The 25,541-nt window shown below is 35.2% G+C and overlaps 1 protein-coding gene across 1 annotated transcript; it reads left to right on the top strand.

Annotated features, from left to right (window-relative positions):
• Positions 1 to 5,257: 5,257 nt before the first annotated feature.
• Positions 5,258 to 25,182, top strand: LOC149796728 (COMM domain-containing protein 5-like). Its single transcript, XM_089961378.1, has 7 exons — positions 5,258 to 5,585; positions 13,182 to 13,342; positions 16,036 to 16,064; positions 17,110 to 17,160; positions 18,275 to 18,370; positions 22,340 to 22,415; positions 24,373 to 25,182. Exons 1-7 carry the CDS (start codon positions 5,438 to 5,440, stop codon positions 24,472 to 24,474), a joined length of 663 nt encoding a protein of 220 aa, XP_089817504.1. The 5' UTR covers positions 5,258 to 5,437; the 3' UTR covers positions 24,475 to 25,182.
• Positions 25,183 to 25,541: the final 359 nt, after the last annotated feature.

Here is a 25,541-nt window from a genome sequence, read left to right as displayed (position 1 = left end):
GCCTTGTCTACACGTAGGGCACAATCTCAAGAGTTGACAAGCACATTTCTGCTGTGAACCTTGCGTCTTCAGATGTTGTTGGTAACAGGTAGGACTGACAAACGTGCGCAAACAAGTCGAACAAGGCACTGGTCCTTCGCTCAGACAGGGTGGAGAGGCCAAACATCCTGGGCATTTCATTCCACAATGCTTGTGTTGCTCTCGATTGTTATAACCATAGTCACATTTCTCACAATAATAACCGTATCCCAGGAATCCAGTGATACTGGTAATGGTATCGAAATGGTCGTCGTGATGATAGACATGAATGTATTTTCCGTCCTTAAAATCTTGGCCTCGAAACAACAGAGTTCCACGCATTTCTTGAGGGTGCACTTTCAAGGTGTAGCGTGGAGCTAGGGCATCTTGCAATTTTTGCATCTCAGGAATGCCACAGGGTGTGTCTTTGGACAGTCCGGCTTGTTGTAACAGGAGTTCTGCTTCATTTCGTTGTTTGGCTCGGTCGGATTATTGAATAGTTTTCCAGGTTCTTTTCCATTCTACCGTGTCGTTCTTGTTGGCATAGGTTCGTCCCACCACGATGGCACGGGCTAAACACATCTGGTCTTGAGGGTTGTTAATTCGGACGAGACTCGTTTTGGTGTTGCGAAGGTCGTCCACCAATAACATCTTTTTGCATCCAGTTCCTTGAGGAGGAGAGACGTGGGCCATTTTCAGTGTGGCTTTACCATCGGTGATGTCAAACTGGTCATTAGATTGTTGCACCTGTTGTATCTTGTCCATGACTTTGGAAGGGGTCAGTTCTGCGGGTCTGCTAAACTCGATCCAAACAGGGGATTTCAAACCGTCGTGATCTATGGATAGTGTCAAGCGATCGTCTTCTTTGGCTTGACATTGTCGCTTGAGTGCGGTGAGCAAAGAATCCCACATCTCGGTGATAAACCCTTCTGCTTTCTCCAAGGGTACGTCGGACTTGAAATCTTTAAACTTCACCGTGTAGGTGTAAGCCGTGGTTCTAAATTTTCTAGAGGAGCGCTTTTCCGTCTCTCGAATGGAATAGTACTTTTCAGGGTTGACTAAGGGTGGTGAACTTGGTTTAGAGGGTTCGGATTCTGGTTCACTCATGTCCTCTTCAAAATCACTGGCATGAATTTGTGCCAAGATTTCAGCCCTGGTACGAGGCGATAGATGACGTTTCTGCCTCTTACTTTCTTCTTCTTCTTCTTTCTTCTCGAATGAATGGGATCGTTTCATCTTGAGTGCAAAACGTCAAATGACTCAAGTTTAAACACTATAGACTAATTTATAGTCATGGCAAACCAGCGTATATAAAAAGGGTGTGTGTCTTGTCCTTTCACTATTCATTTCACTCTCAAGCCGAGCACAACGATGGAAGAGACTACCCAGATGGAACGTTTCGTCAGAGCTTTGCGAGGGGTCATTAGAAAATTCTTTTCAGACCAGCCGACGGACTACTCTCCTTCCTTTCGAGATAAAAGTCAAGATACTTGCTATATCTGTCAGAAGAAAGGGCATTGGTCTTCAGAGTGTCCAGACCGTCAAAAAAGAAAAAAAAAACAGGGGCTAAAAAAGACAAAAGTCAAGATACCTGTTATTATTGTAAAGAAAAAGGACATTGGTCTCCAGATTGCCCAAAAAAGAAACAAGAGGAGTCAGAAGAAAAGAAGGATTCTTCAGAAGAAGAGAGGGATTCTTCAGAGGAAGAAGAGGAAGAAAGAAGACAATTCTATTTAAAAGAGGCAAAGAAACAGGAGAAGAAAAGAAGAAGGGAAGAAAATGAGGAAAAAACGGTGAAGAAATTCAAAAAACAGAGAGACTAAATAATGAGAAAGAAGAAGTGTACGAACTTTTTAAAGTGTTCTGTGGTGAATTGTGAATTGGATTGTAAAAAATGGATAAAAGAATACATGAATGATATAAGGTAAGTGTCTTTGAGTTTTGATTTTAAAATAAGAAGCTACACTCACGCACTCATACACAGACACGTACTATAAGGGTAAAATGGGTGGGGTTTATTTTTGAGTTATTGGCAAATTGAAATTGTATTTCTTTTCGAGAAATGTGGGTGGCCCTGAAAAGGGCCTTTTTTCTTTATGGTGTAGGAGTGAGTTTAACCAATCAACTTTAACTGCCTTAAGCCTTTGCCACGGCCAAGGCCTACTTCTGATGATTGGGTTGAAATCACTAAGGGTGGTACGACAGGCTTAGTCACAGGGTTGGCGTGTTTAGCTCGGGAAGGTCGTATTCTCTTCGGTCGTGATAAAGAAGTCTGATACATTTGTTTCAGACTTCTTAACTCCGCTAAAATGTCCAACAGTACCGTGACCGTTTGATTTTCACCCTCTTGTTTCTTTGCTGCTACTTCTTCTTGCTGTTGTTGCTGTTGTTTTTTTTCTTACCTCTTCTTGTTGCTGTTGCTGTTGCTGTAGGAGAAAAGCTTGTTCCGCTTCCTTTTGTCGTTGCATAAATTTCTCCAATTCTTCTTTCTGTCTCTATCTAAAATTCTCCACTTGCGGTAATGAAGAAGGTAACGAAGGTTCCGGAACAAATTCTTGCGAGGTAAGAAAATCCACAAAATCCCAATGTACCTCTTCTGAAAGTAAGTCCGGGTTCCCTTGGGCAGTCTCCCCTGCTGGTGCACCCCAATGGATCGTTTTCTGACTTTCCGTCATGTTGAATCACTGTCGCATAGATTGACTGCACACAAGCGCTAACGAATCTATATAGACCACGTGACGTCACAGACTGCTCTCTTCGGATTGGATGCGAGCTGACTGAATTTTGTAACGCGTGTTCGGATTGGTGAATGAATTCAATCCGTTTCAATCCTTCCTGTACCTATAAATAAGCGCAGTTCACTGCATTGATTCGCCTATTCTCGTCGCTTCAAGATGTGGACCACAGCTGAGTCATCCACCCTTGTGTCTTCCATGATGTTTAGGACGGACATGCTCATGTATGTCAGGTCCAAGTGGACTGTTGTTGATAGGACAGATACTAGTCAATGGATGAGGACAGTTTACATAGAAAGACAAGGATGTCTCAAGAGGGTACTTGTGTATGGACCGGCAGTTAGAAGGAGTTTAAGAAGAAGAAGAAGAAGATGTGACAGATGCCATCTATGTTAATATTAATATTAACATAAACCCAAAGGCCCTTTTCAGGGCCAGCCATATTTCTCGAAAAGAGATAGCCTTTCCATTGCCTACCCCTTTTTTAAAAATTTTTTTTAAAAAAAAATCCCATGTTCAATTTCCCTTGACGCTATAAAGTCCCACCCTGTTTAAATTCCTTTGACGCTAAACCGTCCCACGATTTTTCTCCAAGTTAATTTCCCTTGACGCTAATCTGACCCACGATTTTTCTCCATGTTAAATTTCCCTTGACGCTAATCTGTCCCAGGGGTCTCTGTAATGCTAATTCCCACTGACGCTAATCTATCCCCATTTACTACTACCCCCCGCCTCCATGCGTACGCACTAAATGGATGGCCTCTTAAGGATCAAAAGATATTAAATGCTATACATGGAGATAATTTGACGTCTACAGATGTGAGGAGACCCAATATATATTACTCAGACATTTACAAAGAGAAATATATAAGTTGGTTCTGAGCAAGTATACTAAACTTGAAACGGTAGGTTGATGTGAAGGAAGCCGACTACATTTTAGTTAGGGACATACAAACACAGATGTATAAGTTAGTTGTTGATACAGGTGCTAGAATTTATACGGTACTTCATAGCACACGTCCATATATCTTTGATTTATGTGAAGAAACATGATACAAAATAAATGCAAGATATTCGTTGATTTCTGTGCATTTACAGACTAGACTATATTCATTATTTTGTTGTAGAGAAACACGGAATCTAGAGGCTGTTTCACAGTACGGATGCAATAATTCGAGCGGTATTACATAACGGTATTACATACCCTATTGTAGTAGGTGCTACATGACAGAGTAAAATCGCTGCGTGATATTTCTTGATTGATATTGGACGCATAATTTTAAATAACTTAGGAATGATTTTGACTATTGCAAGATAATGCTTTTCATTTTTTTGGTTCCTGGTGAGAATGTTATGATCGCTGATGTAAATGCTCGCATTCCACATATTATGGGTACAGGATTTTAAAAAAAGATAAAAAGTGAACTTTTATAAGGTTAGAGTGATCTTTTACTTAGACATTTCTTTTGAGATTTGTATGCGAGACTTATAATTTTTTTTTAAACATTCTAAAACCAGTAGTGTTAGTTGGAGGTGAGAATGGTGCAAGGAAGCCTGCAATACTAAATATAATTACGTCCATTGTTACATGGAGTTGTTTGTTCGATCTCAGCTTTTACTCATACTAATCAAGGATTCGAAAAGATCCCCAAATTTCATCTGAATTTTGTGCAGGCACACTACGCTCTGTAAGGTGCGGTAGCTCGTGCGATTTTTTCTCCTATCTCTGATAAGAGAGAGCGAGAGAGGTTTGTGAGATTCACTGTTGCTCTCTCTCTCTCTCTGCGTTGTGCTGTGTGTGTGTGTGTTTGTGTGTGTGTGTCGGGGGGGGGGGGGTGTCTTATGCCTTTGCTAGAGTTTCGTATTGTGCATATGGAATTTTAAAGATATATAATTTCCCCTAGTTTCCTCGCTGGTTATACTGACTACTTTAAAAAAAAACAAACTTGGACATCTTAGCTAATGTTCAAAGAACCTTTCGTTCTCTTTATGTTGGTGTATGATTTATAGGTGTAATATGGGTTATAGAGCATTCAGCTTGGCCTTACTCCAGATGCGCATCGTTCAAAAATGCTAGTTCTTCTTGGTCATTTTCACCTCCTGGACTTAAGAGGTACATTGTAAATAAAAAAAAATAAAAAAATAAAAAAAGCGCATAACCTTTTTGTACATTTTAATTCATCTATTTCATTTTTAGAAGCTGGTATTGTCTAGTCTGGCAAAATTCATTTTCCTTATTTTAATATCTGCTATGGATAGTCTGATTTTTTTAGCACAATGGAGCAGTCATTTTACTTAGCAGTGTGCTTAGATCATATAAAATTTCCAAAACTACAAAGAAATATAATCCACATTACATCATTGCAGCATATATGTATGCCAACATTCTCTCCATTCTTCATGTTTTAAATGCAAACAACTTCACCTTACATACGTTACTCTCTCAAAAGTAGATAACAACTGGTGAGCGCCCCCTTAGCGGTGGTTCTCTCTATAGACTTCCGGTTCTTGTTACGGATGTGCACTGCAAGACTGTTGTGGGCCGTTCTGAACAGGAGATAAACATGTGAAACTAGAGCTTTACATTTCTCCATTTAGTACAGTCATGTAAACCACTTAAAAACTGTTGACATAATTCATCACAAGCTTTTTATTAAAAACTTTTATTTTCGTAAACTTTATTGATGTCAATTGTTCAGGTCGTTGGAAGCGGGGGGTCGGTTGCAGCCGACAGAACCCCATTCTATGGAGTTCGTTTACCAAATGAAGTGAAGTCGTTAGTGAAGCCATTGTCTAAATTGGACAAGCAGGTTTTCAGAAAGATTTTACAGTGTAAGTTAGATCATTGATGAGAACAAAATAAACGGATTTATTGTTGAGGAGTAAACCTTTGGAAATGTGTACTACTATAGTCTGATTCTACATCCCCGTTTGTTTGTACCCACCCCCCACCGATTTAAAAAACGAGAAGGTTCAGTGTGATAAAAAGTGCACAGAAACTAAGTCAAAACAATCATTGATATATAATTTCTAACTGACTGTGACCAGAATGGCACTAATGCTGGCCTCCCCTGCACCACTTCATGCTTAACGGACTTTCTATACTAACACGACGCCATATTGCGTACATTATAGGCAAGTTTATTTATATCAGACAACATAATGACGTAGTTCATCATGTTCAGCAAATGCTGAATAATTGCGTAAATTACATAACGTTGATAGTTTGGAATTATTTCCCTCTGCATACATGAACATATAAATTAAACCGCTTGTTAAATCCACACGAAAAGCGTAGTTGTCATTTTCTTTGCTTGATTCAACATTGTAAATATCGGAAGCAGATGACTAATATATGTACATATGTAGTTGTGTTACACCCCTTTGCTAAAAATGGACTTGTCCAGAAACTGGAAATGGATCCGAGCATGCCCGTCTATTGCACTGAAAACTTCCGTTTGCATGAAACGCGCGTAAGATGACGGTGTTAGGGCCACTCTACTCAGAGTCAGGTTAGAAACTATAAATCAATGAATTGATTAAGTTCCTTGCACTTTTTATCACATTAAAGGTTTCCGTTATTTAAATCGGTAGGGGGGTACAATCAAACAGGTTTGTATTATCAGACTATAGTCCTACAACGTAAGACACATCACCCAATATTGTTGTTCTGGGGGGTGATGGGTCAGAACAAGTAGTCAAAGTTTCAGGAATATCTCACACACTTGGCAGCCCATATTGACATTCTTCCACAAATTGATATGTGGTGTTTTTATCCTGGTGGAATCAAAATCAGACACTAGCAAATGGACACATTTTCATGTTCCGTTGACATGCATTTGAATTTGTTGAAATGTGTTGGTAGTTGAGGTATGCCGAAGTAGGTTCATGTGGGGTATGTTTCTTGAACAAAATGAAATGTTGCTTACAGTTCCAAAAGGGATAATATACTTTTATTCATTTCATTAAAGAATAATATTTCAGCTTAACCCGATTTCGGCATTCCCAGCTTTGGTCACTTTCCAGCCAACTGAAATATAGGCCAATGAAACTTGAAAACAGGTTCATTTCTTTTGTGAGAATTTGAATTTATTAGAGAAAAGACATCAGAGTCGGTAAAGTCTGACTAAAACATTATGACTTTACTTTGTAGTAAAGTGTCGTTATTTGTTGCCAGTTGTGTGAGATATTCCTGAAAATTTGACTTTTGTTACAATGTTGGTCAACATCAAAACATGCTACATAGCACAGTTAGTTAGGCTGTAAGACCCAGATGCCCAAAACATAAATATCAGCGTCGAGGTCTTACATGTAGGACTACCTTGCATAGCGCAGATATAGGGGCCAGGTCCAGTGCCATTTTGAAGGCCTTATGAACCATGCATGTGGCAGCTGATCCATGGTGGACATGGTAGACCACTCATGGTAGTCATGGATCAGCATGGGTACTAACAGATCGTCTATAGCCTCCATTAATTTTAATGGCAGTATTCAAATATATATGATGCTGAACTAGAAAGAAAATGTTTCCAATATTGTTATATACTTCATTTTATAATATCAACTGATCATTTTTTCCCTAATATGTTCACTCCAAATGAATGAAATGCCATTTATAGAAATTGCTAAATAGTATGGTGTCTTGAAAAGTTATTTCTAAATTCTGTTGAGTTTAAAATATACATTAGTTATTTTTCCTTGTTTGTTGCAGTGATGTACATCTTTTGTAGGATTTAATAGTCTGAGCAAAGATAAGCAAATATTCAGTTGTTTAGACACATGCATAAATTAAGTCTAGTGACTTACCAAAGAAATATAAGAAACAAAAATGAAATAAAAAAAACACGAGAGAGAAAAAGGGATCATGTGGCAGGAATTTATTTATGCCATTATTGTGCTTTAACATGTGTATGATTTTGCAATTAATGCACGCAAAATGTCAAATATAAAATAAATTAGAAATCTTATGTTGAGGCCGATAAAATACCATAGCCTGACTTATCAGAACACTCATTTTCGAAGTGAGACTAGTTAAATTTTAGAAGCTGCTAGCCCAGGACAAGTGTTTTTAACTATTTTAATAGGCAAAGTCATTATTTTCATGCTTTAATCATGTTATCTACCTTTATCAGACTATTCAAGCCCTCTACGTGTACTGAACGCTTTATTGTATCCATTTTTATGTATATTTTAAATCCTGTATCACCAGTAGTCATTGATACACACATGTGCACATGTTCTGTTACCGCTTGACTGCATTTTTGGGCTAAGTGACCAGGTCAGAAGAACACACCTAATAAAACAAAGCCAGTATGATTAATTAGTAGTGTTTTAAGTGGCTTTGTTAATTTGTGTTTACTTAAACCAGATCCTCACAAATGGCTCACTCTGATTTTAATCCAGTGAGTGCCATATTTATCGTATATGTTGAGACACCATAAGTTAATTTTTAAAATATTTTTTTTGTGCATGCTTTGTTCTGAGACACATGTTTTTTTTTTGTGGTTGTAAGTTGTGGGACATCTTTTAAATCATTCAAAAATTACATGTCAGAAAATGCACTCCAACTGAATTTATTTTTAAAAAATATAAAATTATGTACTTGAGATAAAACTCTTTAATCTACTGCGGCATCATCACATCAACCCAACCCTTCTGCTACACAGGGACAATCCATTCTTAACTCATTCAGCCTTGGAGGTTTTTGTCATTTTTGACTGAAATGTGAGTAGGAAACACATTTTGGGGGCTATTTCTGAATTCATCGTAATACGTTGACTTCCAACAGATTTGCCATTAGCCTAATGCTTAGTTGTATTAGAAACATCATTTTCCATTGGTTATTTTGCTCGTGCATGAGCAGAAGGGTAAAAGTTGGAGTTCTTTTTTGTTTTTGCTTAACGGACCCATCATTTTTGTATTGAGACCACTCTTTATTCCAAATGCCCACCTTATCCTACCGTTTGCAAAGTTCACCTGTCTGTGTGCAATTCAGACCGGTCTGCCTTAGATCGGAGGCCAAAAGGTCTAAAATCCAGACATAAATTTGGATTCTGACATTGGGTGAATTTTGGGTGAGAAAAAAAAAAACAGGTCCAAAAAATTGTGTTTTTCCCTCTGTATTTTTTGTGCAACTAGAATGTCCAGATTATTTGATATCATTGTAGAGCTATATCTATCTGCTTTTTTGTAATACCACCCACTTTGGTGTATCTTAAATAACCTTGATGCTGCAGATCTTGGAATTAGGGTACAGCCTCATCATGCCTACAGGCGGGATTGGGGCTGAATGAGTTATGGTGCATGATTATTTTTTCAGCTTTCTCATGCTGTGGAAAATTATTGTTGGAGGCAACACTTTTCCTGAAGTAGAAACTGCAAAGACTAGTCATATTTTGTTAATTTGCACCAGTCATGCTGATTCTCAGACTTATAAACCCCATCTTATCGACAGTCTGTCCAGGAATAAGATCATAGTACAGTGGAGTTTCATCCATATTAACGATCATGTTGTCGGCAAAATCATCTTCTCTTCTGGCCTTCACAAATACATGAAATGATTTTATTTTCTCCAAATCTTCTTTGCGATGCTGGGTTATTGATGTCCCTGCATGAAGCACTATATTGTGTCATTTTAAAAATTGTTCCATTGTTTCAATTTATTTTCAAAATGCCGGTGAAAAGAAACCAAAGTTAGCTTTCCTATGTTGGCCGACTTTGCATAAACACATAAAACAACCCAGCACACTTAAGAGCTAAAGTTGGCTTCCAAGGTCGGCATGTTTTGTAATGAAAATAACCTTTGTCTTTGATATCCTTTTGGTAAGCTCAAACAGTGAGTTTATTGCTCACTGCCAGTTGTCATTTTCAAATAATGATTTTTATTTTCTAGATGCTGTCATATAGTTGACTTGGATATAATACGATCTTAGTTATTTGCACCTAAAACCGTGTCATGCCTTCAAGCAATCGGTTGATTATTTCTCTCTTGCTTGCGACTTTTCAGTCAGATAACATGTTCAGACCTTTGAAGAACTTTGTTTATAAAACATATATTCCCTCACCAGAATATTATTTTCCATGGTACAACAAAGAACTGTAGACACATCAGTACTATACTGGCTATAGCATACATCATCACCTTCCATTTTGGATTTTTCATTGGGACTTGAACTCAAATTCATTTTATTACTAGGACTTGTAATTTTTAATTTTTGGATTATTTTTGGATTTGATTCTTAAAACCATAAGTTTTTTTTCTTCCTTTTTTACCTTGTTTTTCAAGGGAAATAAATTATTTGTTAAATTTTACAAAGCTTGTTCTCTTCACTCTTTTCTTGTTACTGTTTATTAGAGCCTAAGCACATAACAATGCACATACAGAGTTTGTGGATATATTTTATTCTTTGATGCTCATGGTGAAAAAAAAGAAGGAATAAATGATAACAATACAAGGTTAGCTTCTTTCATTTTATTATCAAATAACCATTTTGTTCATCTGCTTTATTGCAACATGCAGTGGGAGGCAGATTCAACACAAATTTATTTTGTTTCTAAAGTCTTGGAACATGACCTAGGTGAAAAAAGTTTCACCATAAATTCTGAGACAGGACAAAAAAAGATATTTTATTGTGTCTGAATATATTATGGTAAATACAATAAGTGTAATTGAGTTAATGAACATAACTTTATTGCCATTACTTTTTGGTTACCTGATTAAATGATGATCATGACTTATTAACTTGTACATATAATACTGACCAAGAGGATTCATATGCCATACAGCTGTTTAATAGGACCTTATAAATTGTATATTTATAAATCTTATAATAAGAATAATTTGTACAGTTAAACACTTGGAATAACAATGTATGAAGTAGAAACATATTGCATGATGATTATGTGGAAAGCTTTGGTTGATAATAATATGTATCAAGGATTCATCCCATATTTTTTTACAGAACACAGACTATAATGAAAGACTATGGTGCTTACCAGGCAAACATGACTAGATTATTTTCAGTGTAGAAAAGTTATAATATAATTTAGCCCTCCCCCATATCTGTTTCCAGTTGCACTGGTTTTAAAATTAAGGTAGATAGGTTATTTACGTTTTAGGGAGAGTAATTTTTTAAAAGATTTTTTAATATATTTCATTTTTTTATTTTTCTTACCATGGGGGAAAAAGTGCTAAGGTTGGCAGTGAGAAAAAGGAATGATCATTTGACTGAAAATGCATTTGTTTTGGCCTTGGGGGCTTTTCTTGAATGCAATACTTTATTGAGCTGGCAAGTATGATATGCATTAGTCACTATTTACGAAACCTGACCGTGTTATTTGCAGCCAGGTTAGTTAGCTGAAGAAAATGATGCATATCCCCCCAGAAATTGCAGGGGGGGGACGGCAAGGTAATAAATGCAGGTGCAAAAATACATGCTTCATTGGCAAAGTTACCATCTTAAATTGATGTATATTAAATGAGAATATGGCTGCAGTGAAAACAGTGAATGCATGCATAATATTTGACTTTTTTCAGAGAACCAAGCATTGGTACATATGTGTGTATACTGTTTATATATATATGCCTAATGTACTCAACTGTGAATCTTATCACATACATTGACTCCACAATAAAGTAATTCCATTGAAAATATGCACACACACACACACACACACACATACATTTAAAATATTCAATAATTTTGTCACAGGTCATATAGGTCTGAATTCAGTGGGGAAAAAATAGCACAATCACCTAACAAATGATGAAGCACATCTAATTTTCAGTATGTCCCAAGTCGGTAAAAGTTTGTGTTTCAATCTGCCATTGGTATCATTCATAAGCATAAACTTTTTTCCTGTAAAAATGAAACTTTCACAGAACAGTAAACATTCCTATCATGTTGGAAAATGAAACAATCCCTCACATTCCATTGCTTTTAATTAAGTTTGGTACTGACTTCCTTTGAAGAACGGTTCTTTGCTTTTATTGAAGATTGTAGTCATCTCTTTTTGATGAAGGGTGCATGAGGTATTAAAGTCACCACTAAAGGCCAGCTATGGAGAACCAAACAAATATCTATCTCTTATTGTCATGGCAACATCGAATAACTGTACTGTATGATTGAAACTGATTTTTTTTCTTCATTTGCTAGTGCTTCAAAGGTAATCTATTTTCTTTGAAATTTCAGCGAACTATTTTATTTAGGTACATTTTTAAAAAAGGAATTAGCAGTTGTTTGGTCGATTTTAGACACTCTTCCTCCCTGCCTATTAAAATAGACAAAGAAGTAAGATTCTTTTTTATTTTTAATTTTTTTTTTACATTTGTGGTAGTGGAGTGATGCTGCCTTCCATGCATGCATCAAAAATTTAAAAAAGAGCAAATGGATGATAGATATGCAGTTGTTCTGGTCTGATTACAGGGATTGCTACAGAAAATGTGAATGTTCTAAAGGATTTGATTCTGAGTGAAAAGAAAAGGAATTTTACTTACCATCCACATAAATATGTCAGTCTATGTAAATATATTAATTGCTTTCAAGTGGCTGAAAATATGACAAAAGATAGATTATGAGATAATGACTCGTCCGATTGATCTCCACCACCAGAAATGTCAACAACAAAAAAAGTGGATATCTCACAACATACAGTACTCAACATAAGCGGATTATGATATAACAATGCACTGTTAGGATGGTTTGTCAATAACAACAAAAAAATTGTTTATGTAACAATAGATAAATTTCAGTGCATTTTATATCACGTTTGCAGCTTCCTTTCGTGGGGCCTCTGAATTTCTCCACTCCAAACCAGTGGTTGTATATGCAAGTTTAAACATCCAGCAATGTTGCCAATAATTTAAAAAAATCACCAGATGGTATATTTTTCCACCAGTAAGGAAAAAAATCACATTTTTAGACATTGGCAAGCCCTGTGTGATTCCTGAATATACTTTTTACACGTTATTTTTCATACTTTTAAGAAGGAAAAACTTTTTTGTGTACATGAAAAATACATATAAAATGTCAGGAGCCACACCACAATTATCTTGTATTCATACACAGTCTCTTCCCCAAACTGATAATACTCATTTTACAGTTTTTGGGTACTTTAAGGAAAGAATTTAAGAATTTGTTTTTCGTGTATGAAAAAATTAGATGTATATGAAATTTCGGGAGTCACACCACGACCATGTTATATAACAAATTCATGTTATAATAGAGGGTGCTATAGTGGGGTCACACTGTGTCTCTCTCTCTCTCTCTCTCTCTCTCTCTCTCTCTCTCTATATATATATATATATATATATATATATATATATATATATATATATATATATATATATATATATATATATATATATATATATATTACTGTTCTTTGTATTATTATTTAATTAGCCTTTTCACTGTCTTTTTTTTTCAGTGATTGTTAGTGACTTGGAAGGCAGTGACATAGAAAATGCAGAGCTTAAATCTCTGGAAACCAAAGAGCTGAATGAAGAGACTCTGTGTACTTTGTACATGGGTCTTCATACGCTACTACAATGTGCATTGAGACATCCGCTTACTTCATTAAAACAAGAGGTATTACAATTTAAAAATCCTTCTGATTTTGATATAAAAATCATTTTTGAATAGAATGATTGCAGATCTCTCAGAGTATTATGTAATGGTTAGTTAGGTAAGATTGATGGAACCTGATTAGTTCTGTATAGGCAATACTTTTCCAGTTAAAAGAAATACCTTAATTATTATGGTTGATCAAAATCATCAAGGTATGAAAAATAAGTCATATTTATTTTAAAACATTTTAAGAGTAAAACTTTTCAACATTATTACAGACGTTTACCTCAGAATTTAATTGATTATTCCATTCACTTTTCTGCCATAAAATTTAATTCACTAGATAAATGCAGAAGTGGAAAAATTTCAAATTAATTTTGAGGTTATTTATTTGAGATAGAATTATTTGTTGAACAGTCTTGGCACAAAATTATGCAATATGAAAACCTTCTCTATGTTACATGCAATAATATGCTTTTCTTTCAGTAAGAAAATTATTCGTATTTCATTGTGTAATCAGTAGTGAGGCACCTGTATTTGAAATAAATGTCTTCAGAAATTGGAAATAAGAACACTGATGGTGGCAAAGAATCACACCAAGAATCATTAATAATAAACATAATTCATAGCCACCGATTTGCCCTTGGTCATAGTGCTATTTGTGGCTACCCACCTCTCATGCATAGTAGTTCATGGTGACTATCTCTGGTGCATAATATTTTGTGGTCACCAATCTATTTCATGCATAGTACAGTTATGTCAGTAAAACAGTGAGTAGGATAAAAGATACAGATAAAACAGTTGGTTATCAAATTAAAATGGGCCTTTCTCTTTTGGTATATCAAGTTTCATTTGTCACAAAACAAGATTTAACCTGTTCATCACATTGCTTTTGTTATTTCTGATGAAAATTAAGAAATATAAGATTTGACTGCTATTTGTTTTGAAGAAAAGTCATATTGAGAGAATAAACATGGACATTCAAGTACATGTATATGTGTGTGTGTATATATATATATATATATATATATATATATATATATATATTGTTATGTATGTTTCATTTATATTGAGTGATTGACCTTTGTCCATACTTGAGGGTTGCAGTTTGGCCCTGTCTGACTAATGCCATTTTTATTTAGACATGTTAACTTAGATCTGAGTCCAGGACAAATGTAGGGGCCCCGAGTGGTCTAAAGTGCTCTCCGTTACAGATCACTGCCATCTCACTTCTGTCTGCGTGGGTTCGAGTTTAGGATTCGGCCAATGTGGGTATGTGAGAAAGCTTGCCAGTAGCTTATCTTGGGTTGTTGGTTCTTCCCAGGGTTTTCCTGGGTTCTTCCTCCACCATTAATACTGGCCGCCATGCATAGCCTATGATGTGCTGAAAAATGGCGTTAAACCCCACAACAACAACACCAACAACCTTTGTCCATAATTGAGGGTTGAAGTTTGGGCCTGTCTGACTAATGCCATTTTTTTGTAGACATGTTTACTTAGATCTGAGTCCAGGACATTGGTTTTCCCCATGAAGATTATTGGTATACCTTACGATTGTCATGTTCTGTGCTAAAATTTAAGTAAAAGACCTGACCTTGTTTACAGCTTAGAGTGTTCTAGAAATGTAACTTTAACACTCATCCTGGTCATCCTATTGTGTCAGGTTTTTATATTAAGGTTGTTTACATGAGAATTATTTATTCATATCTTATCGTCTGTAAAGGAACCAGTCCTTTAGTTGTGTTCAGGTACAATCTGAGAGGTTTTATTTATTTAAATTATTTATTGGAATTACAAAGTGTTCATTGATACTTTTGAACTAAATCAGTATTTTAGGATTATTAAGAATTCATTCAAAGATATTCTGGATTATATAATTGTGATACATCAAGACTGTTAACTCAGCAACACATTCAAGACCATTGGTACATCAGCAGTTTCAGTATTGGAATTCATTCAGAATATGTGTACTCTATGAATTTGTGATGGAACTTTTAGGTTTGTTTTTTATTTAATTCACAATACGTACATATATATATATATATATATATATATATATATATATATATATATATATATTCACATACACATATCTTTGTTACATGTAATGCATATTCTGTCAGATATTTTCACTTGACTCCAAGAGAAACACCTTCAAAACATTTTATTACAAATAGCAAAAAAGATTTGGTTAAAGTGATGAATTGTGGTTTTTTTATTTTATTTATAAAATTTAATTGGTAAAGAGAGACAAGTATGTCTTAAGTGGACAACCTTTTGTGTCATCTGTATTAATGATCCTGAGTCTCTTCTAGAACAAAAAAGGGGCATTGCATTTGTTAATAAAAGATGGAACTTTCTGAAAATAAGGAGAATTTAAGAACTTGAAAATATTATGTCTGATTTTCACATAGGTGGTTCCATTGTTAGTTGTTTTTTTTATAGATAAGCATGAAACTTACATATATATCTCCTGGTATGCCTATGTGGCATAATTTCTGTTTCTTCCACTGTGTTATTGATAATGGTATGAATGAGAGAGACTGGTATATTAAGCCTCAAACCCAGACTACAATTAACCTAGGTTGACTTTTAGAAATACCTCCATATATATATATATATATATATATGATACACCTGATTTGCATAATTAAATATTCAAGTACTAAATAATATTGCACATCTGAAACTTGGTTTATTTTCATTTCCTTCAGGCTTTCAAAGAAGATTTACAAGACCTACAGTAAGTATTTTGTACTTTTATTACTCTCTCTCATTTTCATATACATATCATTAGTTATAGCATATTATGTTAGAATGTCCTTCTAACCAACCACCTGTTACCAATTTCATATCTACACATTAACATGAGTTGTTCCCCACCTGTAATTACCAAGCTCTGTTGATGACTTGCACTCGGAATAAGGGAGAACCCTATTAATTTCTGTGTCAGAACTTTAGCATTAAGGTCACAGTGACTGTAAGAAGAAAACTGGTTTCTACACAATGTCTCAAGTTCTCAACCATCTGCAGTTGTCAGTCTTTGTGGATAGCATGCATGTATGGTAAGGAAGAACTTTATTGTTGTTGTTGTTGTGGGGTTTAACGCCATTTTTCAGCACACGATAGGCTGTGCATGGCGGCCAATATTAATGGTGGAGGAAGAACCCAGGAAAACCCGAGATAGAACCACCATCCCATGAGAAGCTACTGGCAAGCTTTGTCACATACCCATATTGGCCAAATCCTAGACTCGAACCCACGTAGACAGAGGTGAGATGGCAGTGATCCATAACCGAGAGCGCTTTAGGCCACTCAGGGCCCCTAGAACTTTATTGATTGGGAGTCAAAGTACAAGGTCTAGAAAGCACTGGGGGTCATTAAAGTGTAAGTGTACTTGATGAACATAATAATGTTTGCCTTTGCTGCATCAGATCGCATCGCAGAGCTTTTCACATGGGGGTTTCCGAAGCTGACAAGAGCCATTTTACATCTACTACAGATTGGTCTTCCTTACATATAAATATCAGATGCCTTACTGAAAGGTCTTGTCAGAGTCGGCAGGTCTGCATTTATAGCAATGTATCAAATTTGTCTAGAGTTTGAATTGTTATATATATATATATATATATATATATATATATATATATATATATATATATATATATATATATATATATATATATGATATTTGTGGTCTATATTTACTGCTTTGAGGGAATATATGTTTTACAAACACTGTTCAAGTTGGTATAGGGATATATATGTGATTCTTTATTTCTTTGCAGAGTGCCGAAAGAATTCCATTCAGACCTTGCCAGTGTTGTGTTTGGTTCAAGGTAGTAAATCATTTCTTCAACTAAGCAGGTTTCCATTGGTCTTTTCTGTCAAAATCAAGAATAACAACAGTGACTGTATATTTTACAGTTGTCTCCATGTATTTCTGTTATTTGAACAAGTAACTAACAGTTGGATTTTCTGTCTTTGTGGGGTGGTGGTACGTGATGTCAAGTTGCTAGGGTTATTGGCAGTGATTTCATGTTGCTAGTGGTATTGCCAGTGATGTTGTGTTAAACTAATATGAAAGTACCTATAAAGTACATCTTACAATGCATACTTTGAGCTTATATTCATGTAATAAGGATGTTACTATATTGGCAGTCCTAGTTACCATTATCAGTCCCAGAATATTGCTATATTGGCAGTCCTAATTATCATTAGCAGTCCCAGAATATTGCTATATTGGCAGTCCAAGTTACCATTATCAGTCCCCGAATTTTAACTTTAAAATATCGCAATGAGATGTTAGTAAATTGTGCTTGCTGGAATTTTCCCTCATCCATTCATGTCAGTGATTTTACTGGAGTTGAACCACAATTTTACCTCTTCCTTATTACAAGTCATCCTTACCATACAGATGTTTAGCAATGCATTTTTAAGGGACAGCTATGTACTCCTTAATCTAACAAATGTTTTGGAATAGCTGTTTGGATAGTTGACATACATTCTGGTAATGACCAATAACACATTTTGTTCTATTTTAGTTGTTAAAATGAACACAGGGTATGAGCAATGAAACAATATAAACTGCTTTATAATTCTTTTTTTTTTTTTCTTTTTCAAAAGAGTTTAACATAAAACAAACACATGTAAAATTTAATATTTTATTACAGTAATGAAGTTAAATTATCAAATAGCTGAGCTTTGTTAATCGTTAGGAATGTATCAGTAAGTAAACAAGGGGAAGACTTTCTGCAATGCATGTGGCTAATTTCTGGTTGTGTCTTTAGATTTTGTGGTTCAGACCAACCATACAGACCACAAAAATCAGTGAAACCACAATACTGTGTATTCTTAGTGTCAGTCAGTTATTGTTTCTCTGAAATGTCTCAATTCAGTCTTTGTCATTTTGTTTATTTAAAAGTAATAATAATTGCATGTTTCTGTCCTCAGGCGACCACAAATAGAAAGCAACTCTCTTGATTCGAGACCACGTTTACCACAGCTAGAAAATTTGAAGTGGAGAGTTGATGTTGCTATATCTACCAGGTATATATGCACACACATAAAGAATAACAACATTACATCATTGGTATCAAATCACAGTGGCATAAATCACTGAAGACTGAGTTTTCATTTTCTCTTATTGTATTGGTCATCTAAGGGGTCGTTCATACAGCTGTATCGTAGGAATGGGAGGAAATCTGTCCATGGATTTGGTATTAAGATAAATTTGTTGCATACAAATACTACAACAATTGGTCATTTTTATCAAACACCCTAATACAATGTCAGTATGACAAAATACAAGGGACTTAATACAAGTATATTGTCACAATAATTGTCCTTGGTTGATCTTGATCAGTATGACACAGTATGTATGAAGACAGTAGTACTAACATAACCAGGACTTTTTGATCCTCTAACACACTTAAATAGTCTAGGTATAAGTTTTTGAATCCTCGAAGGCACCTAAATAGTACTAGATGTGACTCAGTTGATATCCTATTTATTTTCAGCTTCTTCCCCCGCATTACATTCATTTTGTAGTTTTTGGTGTGAAAGTGTATTTATATAATTTCCACTTTCACCCGTGAGCAGTTCTGTCTCTTCTTTCAACACATTACCCAATTCATAAGAGCATCCACTTCCTTGCTGATCCAGCAGCTCAAAGCTAAAATGATGCTAGCTGCATTTTTTGGCTTCTTTAGCATTACAAGTGTTACAGTCATCTGCTTGCCAGGATAGAAGTCAGACAAAAATGGTTTCCCCAATGATAGAGGGATTGGTGCTAAATTCTATCAGTTGCTACTTACTATTTCTGCTCATGCCAGGTCAGCATAGTCGCTTAAGGGATCTAACAAATACCTTTCATTTTGTGCCTTTCAACCAATTTCTTTGATTCTTTGGCATTTTCTCAGCACAGGAATCTGGTTTCATATTAGGGTTGAAATGATTCACTGATATATATATATATATATATATATATATATATATATATATATATATATATATATATCATGCATCAATATTTTTTCTATATCTTGTATATCAATACAAGAGGTGAAGAATCATTGGAAACTGAAATTTATCTTGTATGTTACTTTAAACTTCTACAGTCATAAATAATTATTAAACACCTGCCTTGTTATGTTGTATATTGAGAATTCATCTAAGATCACTAATGCAGGCACATGCACTCATTTTTATCAGTAAAAACAACAACAACTCACCTTCTACATCTTAACACAAGGTAATAATAATAATAATAACAATAATGACTTTATTTAAAGAGGGTAACAGTTAGCTTGAGGCCCTCATTCAGAGGAACAAATGTACACATATATAGACATGCATACCTATACATAGCATGTACATGTATGGTCAACATTATATTTACTTTCTTTTCCTTTCACCAGATGGATAATCACCCATACGTATTGAACCCACAGTCAATATACATGCAGTATGCAATTATTGACAAAATAGATGAGTAGTATATTTAATGATGCCCAGAGGCATTCATGAAAAAAAATATAGTTGTTTTCATTCTCATTTTAACTACATCTCTGATGCCACTGGATATATTGGGTTTGGAAGGAATAGAGCAGGCATTTCTAATCTCAACTGGAATACTATTCCAGAGTAAAGTGCCAGAGTATTAGAAACTTGTTTTGAATAATTCCTTATTTGGTTCGGGAATTTTATACTGTTTGGTAGACATGGATTGCAGGTGGGGAGTATTACCAGGTAGCCCATACTTGAATAATGACTGTAAATATTCAGGAGCACTATTACTGGATATCCTGTACCTTAACTTGGCTTTTCTCAACTGGATTCGGTCTTTAATAGGTAATATTTTTAAATTTTCCCTGCTGTTTGTTTGGATTGATATTAGCACAAATGCTGTTTTTTTTGAAGATGTTAGCTTTGCTATGTTTTTATCATTTGAATTACCCCAAACTGTAATACAGTAATCTAAATAGGATTGTATGTAACCGTTGTAAAATAGTTTTCTATACCTTTCTGGGAGAAAATGTCTTATCTTACAGAGAAGCCACAAATTTGAATGAACTTTTTTACTGATATGTTTTATATGTTCAGTCCATGATAGGCTATTATCTATCAAAACACCAAGTATCATGACAGACCATTTGAAAATTTGTAACCTTCCATGTCATACATAGTTCATCACTATCAAAATTTGTTCTTTTTTGCTGTGTTGAAATAGTAATATTCTAGTTTCACCAGTTTATTTATTAGCATGCCATGATTTGAAATCTATCCCCTCCCTCTCATTAATTCCATGCTAATTATTTTATGCAATCAGCATGTTCAGCATAAAGGAGACATTCCCAACTTATTCTCCATGTATAATGAAGTATTTTCCTCATCTTTTATTAACTACTTTTATGCAAAGTTTTTTCTGTTGCTTCATATTTGTATACCTGGGTCGAATTTAAAGGCTACACTTCCAGTGTGTCCTGCAGTGAATTATGCATGGGTGAAAGTTCTCCATCATATGATGGAAATTCCATCTTCAGAGTGTCCCTATAGGTTGATCTTCAAAGTTATGAAAATCCATTAATTTCTTGGGGAGATGGGAGTGTAAAGTAGTTGGAAAGCATTTAGTAGGAAAAAAATCTGTGTTTAGAAATACTAGGTCAGTCATGGAGCTATTAGCTGTGACACTGCAAACTAGTTGCATGTCAAGGAAACGTTTCCAGTCCATTTGTATGGAGGAAGGTTTCCATTTCAATGTAAATTGAGGATGGTTTTTTAAATTCCCAGACCTGCAATATCTCTATCAGCAGCTGTAGAGTGGAGAACCACAGAGTGTTTTGTAAAAGGCTAGACTGAAGTTTGATAGCACTCATCTTTGTGAAAAGGAAGACCTGTTTTCATTTGAAGTCTCCTTATGAAGCAGTGTAAGATAACAGTGACTCAAACAAGCTGCAGTAACTGCTTGAAAGAAAGCTGGCCTATTTTGCTTGAAAGGTTTATAGATGTGGCAATTCTGTTAGATGCCACTGAACAACCAGGAGAAGGTGGCTAGAACTCTTCATTGGATGTGCACAGGCTGACTCTTCTCTGGACATTGTCTGATCGAGTAGAAATAAATGAGGCTTTCAGGCATATGCCTTCTGAATCAGAGCTAAGGGATGAAAAAGTGACACAATGGAATGGCTGAGCTGCTATAGCCAGTATTTGAGGGTCAGTGAAAAAGGCAAGTTGATGTTCTTTAATTATCACAAAAGGCAGTTTGTCTCCAGTTCTCATTTTGGCAATTTTCCTTGTAAGATCCACATTCAAACCTGCCACATCCCAGACAGGCTTAATGTCATAGGAACACACTGACCTGATCAGAAAAACTGATTTACACAGAATGGACCATCCACCACTCATCAGCTGAGTCAGATGGCTTTTTTAACATGTTTATAAAAAAATACCCTTAAGATGTGCTGACCTCTTTTATAGCTAGGGAGGACTGGATTTATGAAGTCATGGTTGTTCATAGTTATTATTATTGGGTTACATATAAGTAGAAGCATTTAGTTGATTAATAGTACATTACAATAAAGTAAGTATTCTCAAGGCAACATATTTTACTCTAGAAATTGATTTCAGCTTAAGAAATATTAAACGAAGTATTTATTATTTTGCTAGAGTTACCTTTAAGTTAGTATGGTAAAAATATACTTACTTCCTATTTATTATAAGAAATACTTTTGAAAATGAGTCTTATTGTTAATGCTTAGTCAGAGAAAATTCAAACCTGTCTTAAGCAGCCACCTCGAGGATGTAAGAAAATTGTTCTCTGAAGACAGGTAGGTGCTTAATGAAGATTAATTTTTTTAATAGTTTGGTTTGCTTGACATTGACATGCTTGCTGTTTAAGACAGAATTGCCCAATAGAGGTGATCTTTAGGGCAGGTTTTTAACTTGAGTTAGTGTAGTGAGTTCTTGTATGTTGGAGAAATAAAATAATGTGTTCGTTTTTCTTTTTTCCTGTTCCAGTGTACTCAACAGAGTTCTTGAGCCAACAGTTTTTTTGGAGATGACACTGTCAAATGGAAAACTTCATTCATTTGAGGTGAGCCATTATGGCAAATTTTAATTTAGACAGTTTTATTTTCATAAATTACAGCACTCCCTCAATATGTAATCCTTGATTATGAGACAGTTATGGTTATGAATCTTATTTTATTGGTAAAAGCAGGGTCTATTCTAGAAGTTAAAATTTTGGGGATAAGTTCTCCCCACCATTTGGAAATGGGAGATTTAATGAAGAAATAAATGAGGCTTACAAAGTTGTGTTAATTTTTGGGCTTGATTATTGCGAAAATAATGTGACTCCCTGATTCATGCATCCTGGAATAAACCCTGGCAAAATAATGTGTTAAACACTCCATTATAAGGCAGTTTCATTATAAAGATGGCATTATGATGAGGGAGTGCTACAATTTGTAATCTTTTCTCAGCTCTGTGAAGTTGAGTTTCATATCCACATGGGCGTGTGACTTGAACCCATCCAGACAGAGATGAGTTGGCCGTGATTGGTAAAGATTAATTTGTTATGGCCACTCTTTTCCACCCCACCCCACCCGACCCCACCCAGCTCCATGCCACATAGTTCATTTGTAGCTAAAAATATTCTCAGTATGGGATTTCACTGACAGAACTTTAGATATAAACTTAACTTTAGTTTGGTCATTGGAAGTAGGATGATGATAAATGTTTGCATTTAGATAGATATATGTCCTAATTTCAGGCTGCTTTTCCTCTAAACCAGTTTTAAGCTAGTATTACAAGCTTGTTCTTTGTAAGTATTAACTATTTTAAGCAGCAAAATCCATACAGATTGTCCAGTTTGGATTCTTTAGTGTTGGGGATATCACATTATTGGACTGTTTTTATATGATTATTTCAGTTTTGACTGGGTCAGTTTGTATTTTTTCCTTTTTTAAGGCCAGGCTGGTTTACATCAGGCACAAATTATTTGATATCAACATAGTTCTACACTTGCCCTGTTCATAATAGGTGGACTTTGTACAGTTCCATGTGCCACACCAACCTTATTGTGTTCGTTTATACTGTGATGCAGATGTATGACATGTGGCATCCTTGAAATTGGTACACCATATTTACACGCAATCTCATGAACTGAATGGTGCAGGATACACCACCAGCACCATTTAAAGAGGCTGACTGAAGATTATCACAACACCAGTAATAGCTAGGGTATGAATCAGACCATACTTGTGATATTGGATTGCATTGGTCTGAAGAGAGTTAGCCGACAGTTATGACCCAATAGTTGACCTGATGTGGATGCTGCTGACCTTACTTCAGTTGCCGGTTACCTCATGTCTCTGTCACTTGAAGGTGAATGATTGTCTATTCTAAAGAGGGTTTGTCTCAGACTTCCCATACCACATTAGCTCTGCTGTTAACTTCAGTAGAATTCTGGATCAGTACTGACACATGCCTCACGAGGACTGGTCTGGAACACATTTAGATAGCGGTATTGGCTTTGGTGATATATCCCTTAATAGCCAATATCAAACCTAAGCACCAAACAATCATTGCTATTTAAAACAGCATATTTTATGTAGATTGTCCAATCGTGCTTCAGAATCTTTAGTTTTGGGGAAACCCCCACTATTGCAGACTGAAAATAGCATTGATTACTCTTTATAATATGCAGGTTATGAAAACCTGAATTGCTTTTCCTAAATAGTAACATGCACTGTGTTTATATGTTATTTTAATTTTTGCTTTGGTTTATGCTTTCTTAAATTGGTGGAGCAGGTTTTAGATCAGGGACAAATCATTTTGATATCAACACTGTTCTGCTTTTGACATGTACTTATGGACTGAGACCCTCCACCCCCAACCTCCAGTTTCCCATTTTATTCTAGACTTGGGTGTTTATTGTAATCATTCTTCGTTTGGAGAATGACAAATTGGACAATACCATTATCTAAATTTACAGTTAAAATTGTGTTGAGTGAATGCAGCTTGAAGATAGTTTTAAATTGATGTTGCAGGTGCCTGTCTCCAAGTTCCAAGAACTGAGGTATAATGTAGCCTATGTTCTGAAGGAGATGGAAGATTTGGAGAAACGAAGCATCTTAAAAATACAGGACTGAGATTATGGCTGCTGTACATTTACAGATTTTCTGACATGATCAGCATAGTTTTAGAACAAATCTGTAATATGATCAACAATCTTGATGAACACGAATCATTGCTGGAATAAAGTTTTGAATTTTAATTAATTAATTAATGTTGATTTTTATAACAGTTATTTATCCTAAAGTTTACTTCTTGTGTGTTGTATAATCTGATTGTAATTAAGAAGGATGAAAAAGTAAATAATCAAAATGCTTTTTGATTGTAATGTGAATATTCTATTTTTAATGCAGCCAATACTGGAAATATTCAGTCATTTTTAATGTAAACCATGTTCCTCTGTTTAACTGAGGAAATGATGCACATGAGGTGAATTTTGTTAGCACTTTTCATTGCATTTGTTGTCGGTGATGTCTGTATGATTTAAATTGTATTTGATACAGTGAAGCATAGACTATCCATATCTTATTTTCTCTGAAAGTATGAAACTATTACAGCCCTTCCACCACATTGGATTTGTTATAAGGGATCTCTTATAAATTTATTCTTATTAGATTTACTTCCCTTGGTTACTACTGTAGAGGAGGAATAACTTTATGATTTAAACACTGATTGGTGTCAACAAGTTGTATTTATTCGTTTGAAAGGATTTTTGTATCTCATTTTATTCAATTTTGAAAATAGCAATTTAATTTGTTTCCTTTCAAATAAAATTCAAAGACAAACACTGTTGTAATGCTGTTATTTGTTTCTGTGCTTTTCTGTATCTGTTTAATGTCCATACATGAATATGGGTCAACATCATAAAGTCTCTAATGGAAATGCTGTTTGCATACATCCAGTCCCAGCAATGTTTACAAAGATATTTAATGGACATACCAGTTATGTCCAGTTGTCAAGATCTGGACTGAGGTAGATAACTTTCCTTTGCTTTTTCTTTAGTGGTTTGACAAAAATTGGTGTAGAAATTGCAATGAAGAAATGCAATAAACCTAAAAAACACCAACTTTCTTAAGTAGAGCCCATCAGAATTTTAGGACTGAATCCATGCTTCTAACGCAGTTAGACATTTGCAAACACTTGT

This window comes from Sinohyriopsis cumingii, chromosome 6 (assembly GCF_028554795.1).
Source record: "Sinohyriopsis cumingii isolate HCF-2022 chromosome 6, ASM2855479v2, whole genome shotgun sequence".
Classification (NCBI taxonomy): Eukaryota; Metazoa; Mollusca; class Bivalvia; order Unionida; family Unionidae; genus Sinohyriopsis; species Sinohyriopsis cumingii.
Note: the sequence above shows the minus strand (reverse complement) of the source record. Positions and strands in the feature narration are given on the sequence as shown.

Excerpts from the sequence above, each read along its gene's own strand:
- LOC149796728 (XM_089961378.1), top strand. The coding sequence starts at position 5,438 with ATGTCAATTGTTCAGGTCGTTGGAAGCGGGGGGTCGGTTGCAGCCGAC. Across the intron at positions 13,343-16,035 it reads TTACTTCATTAAAACAAGAG|GCTTTCAAAGAAGATTTACA; the intron begins GTATTACAATTT and ends CATTTCCTTCAG. Across the intron at positions 22,416-24,372 it reads GAAAACTTCATTCATTTGAG|GTGCCTGTCTCCAAGTTCCA; the intron begins GTGAGCCATTAT and ends TTGATGTTGCAG.